The sequence below is a fragment of the Serinus canaria genome, chromosome 3 (assembly GCF_022539315.1).
Source record: "Serinus canaria isolate serCan28SL12 chromosome 3, serCan2020, whole genome shotgun sequence".
Lineage (NCBI taxonomy): Eukaryota > Metazoa > Chordata > Aves > Passeriformes > Fringillidae > Serinus > Serinus canaria.
This window is the reverse complement of record NC_066316.1, coordinates 109,949,674-109,963,078: the sequence shown is the minus strand read 5'-3', so window position 1 is coordinate 109,963,078 and position 13,405 is coordinate 109,949,674. Positions and strand designations below refer to the sequence as shown.

At 53.0% G+C, this 13,405-nt stretch overlaps 1 protein-coding gene across 2 annotated transcripts; it reads left to right on the top strand.

Annotated features, from left to right (window-relative positions):
• Positions 1-414: 414 nt before the first annotated feature.
• On the top strand, positions 415-12,544 carry FDFT1 (farnesyl-diphosphate farnesyltransferase 1). 2 transcript variants are annotated; one of them, XM_030235965.2, is made up of 9 exons: positions 415-592; positions 1,530-1,627; positions 5,198-5,381; positions 7,877-8,005; positions 8,397-8,588; positions 9,186-9,362; positions 9,578-9,730; positions 10,875-11,071; positions 11,409-12,544. In XM_030235965.2, exons 1-9 carry the CDS (start codon positions 491-493, stop codon positions 11,416-11,418), a joined length of 1,242 nt encoding a protein of 413 aa, XP_030091825.1. In that variant the 5' UTR covers positions 415-490; the 3' UTR covers positions 11,419-12,544. The 2 variants fall into 2 exon arrangements, with proteins under 2 accessions (XP_030091825.1, XP_030091824.1); XM_030235964.2 differs by having other exon boundaries at positions 10,875-12,544.
• Positions 12,545-13,405: the final 861 nt, after the last annotated feature.

The following is a 13,405-nucleotide window of genomic DNA, read 5'->3' as shown; positions in this document are numbered from 1 at the left end:
GAGAAGCTGCGGCTTCTCCGCCCCTGGAAGTGTCCAAGGCCAGACTGGACGGGGCTTGCAGTAACCTGGGATAGTGGAAGGTGACCCTGCCATGGCAAGGGGTTGGAACTGGAAGGTCTTCACGCTCCCTTCCCACGCCAACCCTCTCGTGCCTCCATGGCGGCTCCGCTCCCCTCACGCTCACACGAGGGGGTTCGGGGCCGCCGACTCCTTCCCGCTCCGCCTGTGCCGACGCGCGCCTCCGCCAATCAGCGCCCGCCGCCGGCCGTCACACCAGCCGCGCCGCTTTCCTATTGGCTGGCGCTGCCCTGGTGCGAGCGCGCCTTTACCAATCGGAGGCGCGCCCGCCCCACCGACCGATGTGTCGAGCGTTGTGATTGGCTGCGGGGCGGGGCTGGAGCGGCCCCCGCCCGTTCCCGGTTAAGCGGCGGGTGGGGGGGGCAGCGGGAGCGCGAGGCGGCGGCGGCGGTGGGGTCTGAGTGCGGCCCCCATGGAACTACTGCGGAAATGGCTGGGCCACCCCGAGGACATCTACAACCTGCTCCGCTTCAAGATGGGCGGCTACCGCGCCGTGATGCCGCGGATGGACACGGTGAGCGGCAAGGGATGCGCGGGCGGCGGGAAGCGCTTCGCTGTCGCCGGTGCGCGGTGCTCCCGGTGGGGAGCGGGGCACGGGAGGAGGAGGTGGGGGGTACTGTCATGTCCGGGCGCGGATACGGTGTTGCCATGGGTGACCATCCCCTATCCGGCGTGTATAGGACTTTGCCCGGCTGTGTGCGCCTCGGTGCTTCCCGGTTGCACCGGCTCCGGGAATTCTATTGCCTTGCTCGTACCGTGTGTGCGTCCTACCGGTTCCGGGCATTCCACCGGTTTCAGGCATCCTGTACATTGGTGCATCCCACCGGCTCCAAGCATCTCTGCTTTGCCCGGTGCCGGTACCCTGCGAGCTTCCCACCGGCTCCGGGCATCCCTTGCATTGCTCCGTGCCGGTACCAATGCCGGCCATCGCAGAGCCCCCTGCTACCGGAGCATCCCGCGGCTCCAGGCATCCCTCGCATTGCTCGGTGCCGGGATCCTGCGAGCATCCCGCTGACTCCGAGCATCTCAGGCTTCCCATGCATTTCTCGGTGCCCGTACCCGCATTCATCCCCCCAGCTCCGAGCATCCCTTGCATTGCTCGGTGCCGGTACCCTGCGCGCATCCCCGGGGCTCCGGGCACCGCACGGCCCCGGCGCTGTCCGTACATGGCAGCGGCCGCGGAGCCGGGACGGGGCGGGTTAAGGGGCGGGTTTCGGGCCGGGGGCGGAGCGGCCGCAGCCCCCCGCCGCCGCCGCCGCCGCGCCCCCATGGCGGCCGGCTCCCGGGCCGTGTCCGTGCTGCGGCGGACGCTGACCCTGTCCCCGCCGCGGAAGCCCCCGCGGGCAGCGGGCCGGCGGCGGGGACAGCAGCAGCAGCAGCGCTGCGGAGCCCCCGCGGCGCCCACCGCCCCCCGCCTCCAACCCGCGGCCCCCGGTCCGCTCTTCCCGCAGGACTCGCTTGGATGTGGCCTCCGCACCTGCTACCGGTACCTCAACCAGACCAGCCGCAGCTTCGCCGCCGTCATCCAGGCTCTGGATGGAGAACTGCGGTGAGCGGGGGAACACCGGGGGGCCGGGGAGGGGGTGCGGTGACCCCCGGCACTGGGGTTTTTTGGGGGCTGGTGGGTGGGGTGACACCCCAAAGCTGGGGATCCTCGGGAGGGGGTGGGTGCAGCTCATTCCCTGACACCGGTAACCCCCTGGAGATGGCGGGGGTCATTCTCCTCCCTTTGAGGTGGTGGGTACAATGCCACCCCAGCACTGGGGATCCCAGGGAACTTAGTGGGTGCAGTGGCCCCCCAGTTTCAGGAGCTGGTGGATGTGATGCCCCCCAGTACCAGAGCTGGGCCCATGCAATACCCCTAAACTCCGTTTTTCTCTAGTGGAGCTGCTGGGACACGCTCCCTCTCCCATCAGGAGCTGACTGGACTCTCTCAGCTCAGTTCAGCCCCACCCCGTGCAGCAGGACGTGGGGCTTTTCACGTCCCAGCCGGCTGTACCACATCCCCCCTCCACAGCACATCTCCCCCCCCTAGACTGGGTCTCTGGGCTGAGCCTCCTGGCCAGCAGGCTGTTAAACACAGGGCCTGGCAGTGTGCCCTGTGTGACACCCTGGGAATGTGTCCTGGCACTGCCAAGGCTGCCGCTGGACAAAGGCTGGAGGGAGGAGGTGAGGAAAAACCTGGGGCTGACCAAGGGTCTGGGCCTTGCCTGGGAAGTGCTTTTGGAAGCTGCTGCCTCAAAAGCTGTGCAGTTGTCACAGGGGGTTTGTTGCACACTCACTTTTTGCTGTGCAGGTTTTGCTGCCCTGTGCGGAAAAGCTTCAGACAGGAATAATAACAGAGGATGTAAAGCTCAGCTGGCCAGGGAGCCTCATGCCATGTAATTTTTCTCCATATAATTCCCTATATTCATTTGACAGTTACTGATATCAGTTTTTAAATCCCCAGTTAATTCCAAGATGGGTTGATGATCAAATTTAGGGGTTCTGGGAGTTGTTCCAGACATATCTGATGGCTCTGATCTGAGCAGTTGCAGGCACCAGCCTAAGCACTGGGTGGTCTGTGGGGTTTGGCATTTTGGATGGTGCCCCATAGCTGTGTCCAGTGTTTATGAAATGATGTTTGCAGCCTGGTTGACAGGAAAGGCAGAGAAGTTCAGTGGTTTGGCTGAAATTGCATGGAAAAGTACAAGTAGGGCCAAGAATTAAGCTTTTTTATTTTCCATGCTTTTTCCGTGCAGGAATTAAGAAAAAAAAATTAAGAAAACACTATGAAACCTGTTAGCAATGTGTCTGCCCTGTGCTTGCCTCCAACTTCGTGCAGTTTTATTTGTCTATCTTTTTTGTCCTTTAATCCTTGCCCTGTGGTCTGTAGGATCAGGATCACCCTTCAGGGCACAGAAACTTCTGCCTGGCATCCTAAAAATGCTCTTTCCTGATCTTTGCAACCCACGGTTGGGCAGGGATGGTAGTTGGATTACAACTGGCTCAGTAGTGCATCAGGAGAGACTCATTTTCAAAGCCTGGGAGTCCCAGGAGAGAATTTAGGGACAAACAAGGGAAATACAGAATAGGGAGGATAGAGAAACAGGTAGAGCCACAGCCTTGCAGAAGGAAATAATTTTACTGGATCAAAAAAGTGCTTGCATTGATGTTGACCCCATCAGGGAGTTCAGCTGAGCCCCTGTGGTTACAGAAAGGCATCCCAAAAGGGCTGCTGGAAAATGGGGAACTTGGGGCAGTTCCTCTTGGGGCAGGAAAATGGGGCAGTGCTTCCCTGGCCAGACAGGGTATTGGTAGTTCAGTTGAAATGTCTGGTTCCTCCTTTCTGGTTTTATTTTTTGGCCTCATAAACCACCTGTTTTGCTGGCCCGAGCCCTGTCCAGCTCGTTGCTCCATGGTTAGAGCATTTTCTGGGAAGGTGGGAAGCTCAAAACTGCAGTTTCATCCACGGCTGAGTCAACAGCATCAAAACTGCTGCTGGTGGAAAAGAGTTATGATCCAAGCTCATAGCTCCTCTCCTGGTGATGGAGAGGAGAAGAGGGATGCTCCTGCCTCTGCTGCCAGTTCCATGGTCCTGCCTGTCTTTGGAACTCTTCAGGATCTATTCCTGAGGGTCCAGCACAGGCTCTATGTCCTGGCAAGGAGAAAGGAGACCTCCTCACCTGGGCAGGAGGGAGCTGTACCCAGGACAGGGCTGAGCTCGAGCTGTGGAAGATCCAGAATTGTTCTTTGCAAGTATCTGCTTCCATTTGTGCCACGGGTCTAAATTCAGTATGTGATGGAAGTTAGGGAGGCAGGTAAGGTCTGGATGCAGAACTGAGGTTAAATAAGTGTTTTAACTCTGCTGGGTTCTGGAATTCCTGTTGGCTCTTCCCTGGGCATGGTGCCCATGTGAGAGGTGCCTCTGGGATGGCATTTCCAGGTTCTGCTCTGCCTTTCTTGGGGGCTCCTGGAAGCGGGTTGGAGCCTTGGGCACTTGTATCCTGCTGGATGAACATTTACAGTCTGGCTGGAATGGAAAAACTCAGTCATGCAGAGGAACAGGAGCACGAGAGAGCTGCTCATGTGGTGTGACAGAAGTGTTAAATACCCTTCTAATCAAGGGAAAAAAAGCCAAATTTAACAGTATTGGCTCTAAGAGCAAGTCAGTTTTCCCGGGGTGATTAATCACTGCTTGCACATTGTCATTCCAGGAGTACAGCACTGTCACCTTGTAATAGGCATTCAAGCTACTTTCCATTTGTTAAACAATTAATAAATGCTTCATCTCCTTGGCATATATCCCTGTGCTCATGGAGATCTGGGGATTATTTAATATAAATTCTGGAGTTGCAAACAGCATTTCTTGCCATCAGGACTTGGTTTTGTTTTTTGTTTTTTTTTTTTTTTTTTCCTTCAGCTGCAGAAGTGTGGAGGCAGGGATGGGGAAGAAAGCAGGGATAGGGAAGGCAGGGGTGGTGGAAGCAGGAGGGGAGGTGGCTCTCCAGCAGCTTCTTGCTGGGATGCTGGAACACATGGGCTGCCTCCAATGTCTTGCTCCTGGAGATATAAAATATGGGGTGATTTTGGCTCTTTCTGCCAGTCCTAATGTTCCTGTTGCACACTGTGACCCCTTTATTCTCCACCCCAACAGGGGGCAGGGAATATTTTCCCCCAACAGGGTAAAAGGTGTGCAGAGAAGGGGGAGTGATGGGGAAAACAGGTTTCCCCATCATCTTCCTTATTTGACATTTGCATTTCCAAATAAGCTGACCTCAGGCTCTGTTCTCTGGGTCCAGGTGAGTGCTGGCTTTGCTTGCAGGGTTAGATCGTCCCTGCTCAGGGAGCTCACAGGCCTGACCCTTCCCTGATACACATCTTGGAAACCCCAAAGTCATGCTGTAGTTCCCTGATACACATCTTAGAAACCCCAAAATCATGCTGTAGTTCTCCTCACGAGGGGAAATCCTGGATTTCCTAACCTGGCTGGTATCTTCCAAAGGCACCTGGCAGTGCCACTGTGTGACATGCTGAGCACAAAGTGCCTCTGCTGAAGGCTCTGTGGTTAATCCCAGCTGCATGTCCTGCCTCCTAGGCATTCCCAGTTAAAGGATTACTGTTTTTTCTCCCCTCCCAGCCATGCAGTGTGTATATTCTACCTGGTTCTCCGTGCCCTGGACACTGTAGAGGATGACATGAGCATCCCCTTGGATGTCAAGGTCCCGATGCTGCACGAATTCCACTCCCATCTCTACCAGCCAGACTGGAAGTACACAGAGAGCAAGGAGAAGGATAGGCAGGTGCTGGAAGACTTCCCAACGGTAAGGCAGCCTCCTCCTTGCTCCTGGTGGCATCTCTGGGTGCATGGTTGTCTCCATGTGGTGCCTGCAGAGCTTGTCCAGTGCCACAGATCTTCCCAAGGGCTCCATCACCTGCCTGTGGGGCTGGGTGCCAAGCTGGGGTGAGAAACTCAAACACTGTGCAACGCTGTGGGGCAGAGGGGATCTGGCTGTGGAAAAGTGCCAGCCCTGGAAAATGGCTTTTTGCCTCCTCTCCTGGAAGAGCACATGACCATTGTCTTGTGGAGAGATTTGGGGTTGTTACCCAGCACAGTGAATTGGCTGTGTTTTGTATTTGTGGGGTGTTCTGATGAAGGAAGGAATGGTGAATTTGACTCTATGTTTTTAGACGGTTAATTTATTATTTTATGATATTATATTATAATTAAGAGTAGTATACTAAACTATACTAAAGAATACAGAAAGGATGTTTATAGAATGCTAAAAAGATAATAATGAAAACTTGTGACTCTTTTCAGATCCTCAGCACAATTTAGCACTGATTGGCCAATGAGTGAAAACAACTCACACCAGAAACCAATAAAACAATTACTTGTAAATAAACAATCTTTAAACACATTTCACTAAGCAAAACAAAAGTTAATAAGATAATTATTGTTTTTTTTTTTCCTCTGAGGCTTCTCAGCTTCTCAAGAGAAAAATCTTAGACAAAGAGATTTTTTTAAAAAATGTAAATGGGACGCCTGTGTGCACAGTGGGAGGTGTCCCTGCCCTCAGGTAGGGCAGAGGGTGGAATGAGATGAGCTTTAAGGTCCCTTCCCACCCAAACCATTCCATAACTCTGTGATATAAGACAAAAAGCACCCTCACTGTTATTAGTAACAATATTGTGTTGATTTTTTTATTGTTGAATTGATTTTTTAGGGCTTTTTTAATCGCTCTCTTTAAAAACAAATGTAATAGTTCTGGCGAGGAGCCTCTGATTTTCAGAGGATGTTCTGTTTTGTTCATGTTTTTACCATTTTTAATTTATTCTACCCTTTTCAGGCTTTCCCTAGCAGTGGGAATGGGGTAGTTGTTTGGGGAACTGAGGTGTGGTGAGAGTTTTGATGCTCAGGTTTGGTGTGACTGTGGCTGTAGCCTGTCAGGGTGTGGAGTGCTCTAGGGGATGTCTGTGTTGAGAATCTTGGCAACAAGAATGTGGGTAGGGATACAGTAGGTAAGTCAGTGGCTTGAGGAGCTTTTGAGTAGGTGTTTGTGGCACTTTGCTGTTCTCTCTTGGTGTATGTGTTATTTATTTGAGGCAATCCATGCTCAGGTGTGATTTTAAGATATTTAATATTTTAAATGAATATTTTAATATTTTAATAAGCATTCTAATAAATTTATTTTAATTAATATTTTGATAAATATTATTTTAATATTTTAAATAAATCCATGCTCAGGTATTATTTTAATAATCATAAAATTGTAGAACCATGGAATTGTTGGGTTGTGTGGAACCATAAAAGCTCATCCAATTCCATCCCCTGCCGTGGCAGGGACACCTTCCACTAGACAAGGTTGCTCCAAGCCCTATCCACCCTGACCCTGAATTTTTTGAGGGGCATTCACATCTTCTCTGGGCATGCTCTGCCCGTGCCTCACCACCCTTATAGTAAAAAAACTTCTAGTAATATTTCCTAGAGGTGCATTTGCAGGCTGTGCCCCTCTTTGGAGGGGACTGAAGCTACAGAGACAGAAGCAGAGTGGATACATTTGTTTTACAGACAGACCCTTGTTGCACACAACCCCTGGGCTGGCTGCAGTCACCCACTGATGGAGAATAAAGCTTAGCACAGTAAAACATGATGCTTCATAGTTTTGGTAAAAGGAGGATGCACTTTTTAATTTTTTTTTTCAGTGTGAGGGTGATGGAGATACTGCAGGTGTCCTTGCCCATAGGAGGGGGGTTGGAACTAAAAGATCTTCAAGGTCATTTCCAACCCAACCCACTCTGTGATTCCACGGTCACATTACTGGACATGCTGTAGGTGGATTTCACACTTCCCTCACTGCTTGATGCCTTTCCAGCTGGGCCAAATGTGTGAAGCTAGAGCTGGAGAGGGCTGGGGAGAGCAGAGCACCAGAACCCTCCCATGGGTCTTTTCCCATGGCTGGTGTGATGGAATGCTCTCAAATTACAGAGGAAAACAGCTCTGTGTACCAAGTGCAGTCAGTTTTGTCCTGCAGCTCCCAGATGATACCAGTCCAAGGCCACAGAGCCTTCCCAAAGATTCTGCTGTGTCTGATCTCCTGCCAAAGACCACCCTGTTTAGACTGGGAACAGGCTAAGCCTGAGCTCCAAGGACCTTGAAACAGCTCAGGTTGAGGGAGTTGTCCCAGATCTCCAGCCAGGGCAGGATTAGAGCCTGGTAAACAGTATTTTTCTGATTTGTTAATAAATGTTGAGCTGTGCTGCTTTTTTTTTTTTTTTTCTTCCTGAGCACTTTCTTTCTGTTTTTACCATGCTACAGATCTCCATGGAGTTCAGAAACCTGTCCAAGGTGTACCAGGATGTGATTTCGGATATTTGTCACAAGATGGGTGTTGGGATGGCAGAGTTCTTGGAGAAAAAGGTGGATTCTCAGCATGAGTGGGACAAGGTGAGTCAGCCCAGAAAGAGGAATGGACTGAGCATGAGTAGGGTCATGGAATTAAGGTTGGAAAAGCCCTCTGAGTTCATCAAACCCCAACCATTCCACCAGCACTGCCAAGGCCACCACAGAACCGTGTCCCCAGGTGACACATCCACAGGTTTTTTGAACACTTCCAGGTAGGGCCCACCTTGTCTCTATGAAAGGAGTAGACAGAGCGTCCCTGTTGGGAAAAACTGTTTTCATGGGAAAGCTGAGGCATCCCAGGGAGACCTTGCATCAAATGAACTGTCAGTTGCTTTTTTTAAAACTCACTATGGCAAACAGGCAGCTCTTTATAACTACTCCTTTTATCTTGTTCTTTTTCCCCCCCTTTCCCAACTTGGCACCTCCTTGGCAGTATTGTCACTACGTTGCTGGGCTGGTGGGGATTGGCCTTTCCCGTCTCTTCTCTGCATCAGAGCTGGAAGATTCCATCGTGGGGCAGGACACAGACCTGGCAAACTCCATGGGCCTCTTCCTGCAGAAAACCAACATCATCCGTGACTATCTGGAGGACCAGCTGGAGGGAAGGGAGTTCTGGCCCAGGGAGGTGAGGAAAAACCTCATAAAATGCAACTGTTGGCTGTACATCTTGGTAATGGCAGTTCTGATGACAGCTGGCTGACATCTGTCTGCAGCTCTCTCTCTGGGTACAGATGTGGGCACAAGGTGATGTCACCACACAGTGCCAGGAGCTACTTAGGCAGCTTTCTCCTCTCTGCTAGGTTTTCTCTAGGAATGAGGGAGGAGGAGACAGGCTGAGATCCCAGGAGGTACCCAAAAGCTCCCAAAAAGCAGGATCAGCTCTGCCTGTGCCTGACATGATGTCCAAAAATTTTTCTCCCCTTTTCCCATGTGGCTCAGCTGTCTCATAGGACATTTCTTGATGTGTGACTCACCTTTTCCTTGCCCTCCCTAGGAAAGATGTGGAGATGAGTTTCACCCTCCCCCTTTACCATCTCTTTGTGTGCACCAAGGCCACTGTCACGTCCCCACAGCCTGCCCTTCCTATCTTTCTCTACCCCAGCGTTGCTCCAAGGCTGTTGTGTGGGGGTTTTGGGTGGTTCTTGTTGCTCTCCCAGACCTGCTGTCTCTCTGATGACATCAATGCACCCTCCAGCTCAGGAAAACTTATCTTGGTGTTTAGGTTTGGAGCAGATATGCCAAGAAGCTCTCAGACCTTGCCAAGCCAGAGAACATCGACGCGGCCGTGCAGTGCCTCAATGAGCTCATCACCAACGCCCTCCACCACGTCCCCGACGTCCTCACCTACCTGTCCCGCCTCAAAAACCAAAGTGTCTTCAACTTCTGTGCTATCCCCCAGGTGAGCTGAGCTTCCAAGTGCTTCCTCACCCTCTGCAGCCCAGCTGGTGAGGAGCTGGAGGTGGAGGAGGTTCCATGTCATGGGTTTTTTGCCTGTTTCTTGGCTCCTGCCATTTCTGCTGTTGTTGTGGTTGTGGCTCCACTCCATGGATGTCACTGTGGAGAGGGTGACCCTTTGGGAAGTTCCTTGCAGTGCAAGTTGCTGTCTCTCCTCAGGTGATGGCCATTGCCACGCTGGCTGCCTGCTACAACAACCAGCAGGTGTTCAGGGGGGTGGTGAAGATCCGCAAGGGCCAGGCCGTCACCCTCATGATGGATGCCACCAACATCCAAGCTGTCAAAGCCATCATGTACCAGTATGTGGAAGAGGTAGGCTCAGCAGTTTGTTTTGGGTCATTTCTGGCTGTTCCTGTCTCTGTTCTTGGGGTGGAATTGGGAGTACATTGGGGATCTGTTAATTTTATCCTTGGCTCAGTGGTGGTGGGGAGTGGTGACCCTGATGTGGTTTTGGTCTGGACCAAACTGTGCTTGATGTGTTCCCTTGAATGTTCCCTGGGTCTGTGTTGAGAAGTAGGGACTGGGGCCAGGGGTATCCTGGCCTGGACCAGCAGTAGTGTGTCGATCAGGACCAGGGCAGTGCCCATCCCCTTGACTCAGTTTTGGGGCCAGTTCTGGGCCACTCACAACATAAAGGACATTGAGGGGCTGAAGCGTGTCCAGAGAAGGGAATGGAGATGGGGAAGGTGCTGGAGCACCAGGAGTAGCTGAGGGAGCTGGGGAGGGACTCAGCCTGGAGAAAAGGAGGCTCAGGGGGACCTTATGACTTCCTCCTGACTTCAGGGTCCTGTGGAGATTAAAAGTTCACATGGAAAGTCAACTGGTAGAGGGTTTTATGGGAAAAAAACACCCCCATCCCCAAAACCCAATTCCAGAGAAGGCTATTAAATAAAAATACTTCACTTCTGCAGCAGGGAGACCCCACACCATGGGTTATTAGAGCTGCCCTTGTGAACTGGCTGATCCCATGGCAAGGGACAGTGACACTGCAGGGCTTTAACCTAGGAGAGGGTCTCTGCTTGAGCCCACCTTGCTCAGGCTCCTGCAGAGGAGTATCTCAGAAAGCCATGAGAAGAAACCCCCAAATGCCACAGAATCAGGTGATGAGGAGGCTGTTTCTAGGCAGGAATGCTCCCACTGGTTTCAGGTGGGCTATACAGTGAGTGAGGATTGCAGAGTGAAAAACCCTGATCCCAGTAACACCACTGGTCCCTGTATCACCACTGGGGCTTGAGGGATCATGTCCATAGCCATGTGGTCCATGTCCCATCATGGGGTGCCCTCAAGAGGCAGCTTGGCTTAGTGCACTTCCCAAGGGAAGTGGGAAAGGGATGGGCCCCTAGCCCCATCCAGCTGTCCTTTGACGTCACTCTTGGCCCTTAAAACTTCAACCTCCTTCCATTTTCCTCCCTGAACTTCCTGTGGGAACCATAACTCCTCCTCCCTCCTCCTTCAGATCTACCAGAAGATCCCGAGCACGGACCCCTCGTCCAACAAGACGCAGCAGGTGATCTCCTCCATCCGCGCCGCCAGCCTGCCCGGCGGCCCCATGGCCTCCCGCCACCACTACTCCCCCATCTACCTGTCCTGTGCCATGCTCCTGGCGGCCCTGAGCTGGCAGTACCTCAGCACCCTCTCCAAGGCCACCGAGGAGTACGTGCAGGCAGGAGACAACTGAAGGGCACTGGCTGGGTCGGGGGACAATGGTGACAGATGGGTGGCAGGAGGCTCCTGGTCCTCTGCTCTGGGGGTGGCCCAGCACTGGGATGGTGACAAGGATGGGACACTGGGGAGCTGCAGCCCCCGGGGTGACAGTGGGGCACTGCTGGGCTCCATCCTCACTGCCCTTGCTGTCTGCTTGGATGGCTGCAAATGCTGACTGGAGTCTTAGTGTTTAGGGTTGAGTATTTTTTTTTTCTCCCTTCTTTCCTGTTTACCTGAATATTTTTGGTGATTTTTTTTTGTTTGTTTGTTTGTTTTTTTCCATTAGGATGGTTTGAAATAGAAACTCCAGTTGTTTCTTTTCTTCCTTGAGATTTGAGGCATCTTTCCAGCTCAGAGCTGAGCAAAACCCTGGAGATTTTGCCTCCCTTTCTTAGGCAGCCTCTTCTTCCTCCCCTCTGGTGCCTGCTCCATGCTGGAAAGATGCTGCTTCAGCTGGGAGAGGAATGTGCTTCCTTATCCAAGGAAAAGGCTCTGGCCACTTTCTGGCCCTCAGTGATTGACATCCTGCAGCCTGGAAGCAGGCAGAGGCCGCAGTCACATTTCTGTTGTGCTGAAGGATGCTGAAATGAGCCCTTTTAATGTTAAATACATGCGAGGTGAGGTATTCTGTCCCCCTGAATGTGCCCCCAGCTGAAAGGCAGCTGTGCAGCTCCCTGTCCTGGGACAGATGGCCCCTGCAGTGACACAGATCTTGTTTCAGCAGTGGGGAAGTGGTTAAAATGAGAAGGGAGCTGCCAGCACAGCCCTGAGCTCATAACCCCAGGCCTGACCCCACAGCAGGCTCTGGGCTCTGCACTGGCCCAGCCCCAGGGCAGGGGTGGTCGTGGCAGAGCAAGGCAGGGGAGTGTGAGTTTGCACCCTGCTGTCCCTCATGGGATGCTTTTTTAGGGGGGCTTTGCTCACCCTGGAAGGGAGGAGTGACCCCTGCCAGGAGCTGGAAAGGCTGGAGCCAGCGAGGGGGTGACCAGGGCAGGTTTCCCTGACCCACTTGGCTCTGGCTTTGGGTCAGACTGATGTGTGAGCTGCTAGAGGCTCCCACTGCTGTCTTCAAACACATCAGGCTGGACTGACAAGAGGAAACAGCACTCTGAAGGCAAGTCCTGTTCTCCTGGGGTGGATTGTTGTTTGCAAGGTCCCTACCCACCCCCTCCAAATGCTGCTTTGCTGTCCTGAAGGGAAGGAGAGCCCATATCCTGGTCTAGGACAGAGCTACCAGGTGCAGGGGGGTGGCTTTGCAAGGCCAAGCCCCTGTGGCCAGGCTGTTACTCAGAAGGAGAGCCCCTTCTCCACAATTCCTGGTGTAGATTCAAGCTGTTGTTCTAAAGAAATTCGTGGTAGCTCTCTTTGTGCAGCTTCCAGTCTTGTTGAAATTAAAAGTTTTCTTTGAAAAACAAAAAAAAAGGGCTGGGTCATCTTTAATTTTTTTATTTTTCAGCTGTCATTTCTTTTACAGCAGTAATTTCCCCACAAGTTACAAGCCCTCAGCTCAAAAAATTCCAGTGCTCCCTTGATGCAAACTCTGAGTATCAAAGTACAGACCTGGAGGAAGAATTTTAACCAGAGGGACAGTGAGGGTCCATAAATTCACCTTGAAAGGAGTGGTGGCACAGCCCTGGGCTGCAGTCACATGCTCCAGGGCCCTGTGCATCCTCAGGGATGCTGGGGACAGGTCCTGGCTGCTCTTTGCTCTGGGTGGAAGCACCTTCCCCACCACCAGCAGGGCCACAGGGCTGGCAGTGTCCACACCTGCACAAGGGAGGGGATTCTGTTCCCCTGCCCCCCTCAGGTGAGACCCCACCTGCAGAGCTGCCTTCAGATCTGGGGCCAACAGCAGGAGGATGTGGAGCTGCTGGAGAGAGACCAGAGGAGGCCACAGGGATTCTCCAAAGGCTGGAGCCCCTCTGCTCTGGAGCCAGGCTGGGAGAGCTGGGGGTGTTCACCTGGAGAGGAGAAGGCTCCAGGGAGAGCTCAGAGCCCCTGTCAGAGCCTAAAGGGGCTCCAGGAGAGCTGGAGAGGGACTTGGGACAAGGGATGGAGGGACAGGGCACAGGGAATGGCTTCCCAGTGCCAGAGTGCAGGGTGAGATGGGATATTGGGAGGAAATCCTTCCCTGTGAGGGTGGGGAGGCCCTGGCACAGGATGCCCAGAGCAGCTGTGGCTGCCCCTGGATCCCTGGAAGTGTCCAAGGCCAGGCTGGACAGGGCTTGGAGCAACCTGGGATAGTGGGAGGTGTCCCTGCCCATGGCAGGGGGTGGAACTGGA

What these genes read in the sequence shown, in the direction of transcription:
- FDFT1 (XM_030235964.2), top strand. Translation starts at nt 491, where the DNA reads ATGGAACTACTGCGGAAATGGCTGGGCCACCCCGAGGACATCTACAAC. An exon ending in CTCAGCATGAGTGGGACAAG is followed by an intron (nt 8,006 to 8,396) that starts GTGAGTCAGCCC and finishes CCTCCTTGGCAG; the next exon opens with TATTGTCACTACGTTGCTGG. An exon ending in TGTACCAGTATGTGGAAGAG is followed by an intron (nt 9,731 to 10,874) that starts GTAGGCTCAGCA and finishes CTCCTCCTTCAG; the next exon opens with ATCTACCAGAAGATCCCGAG.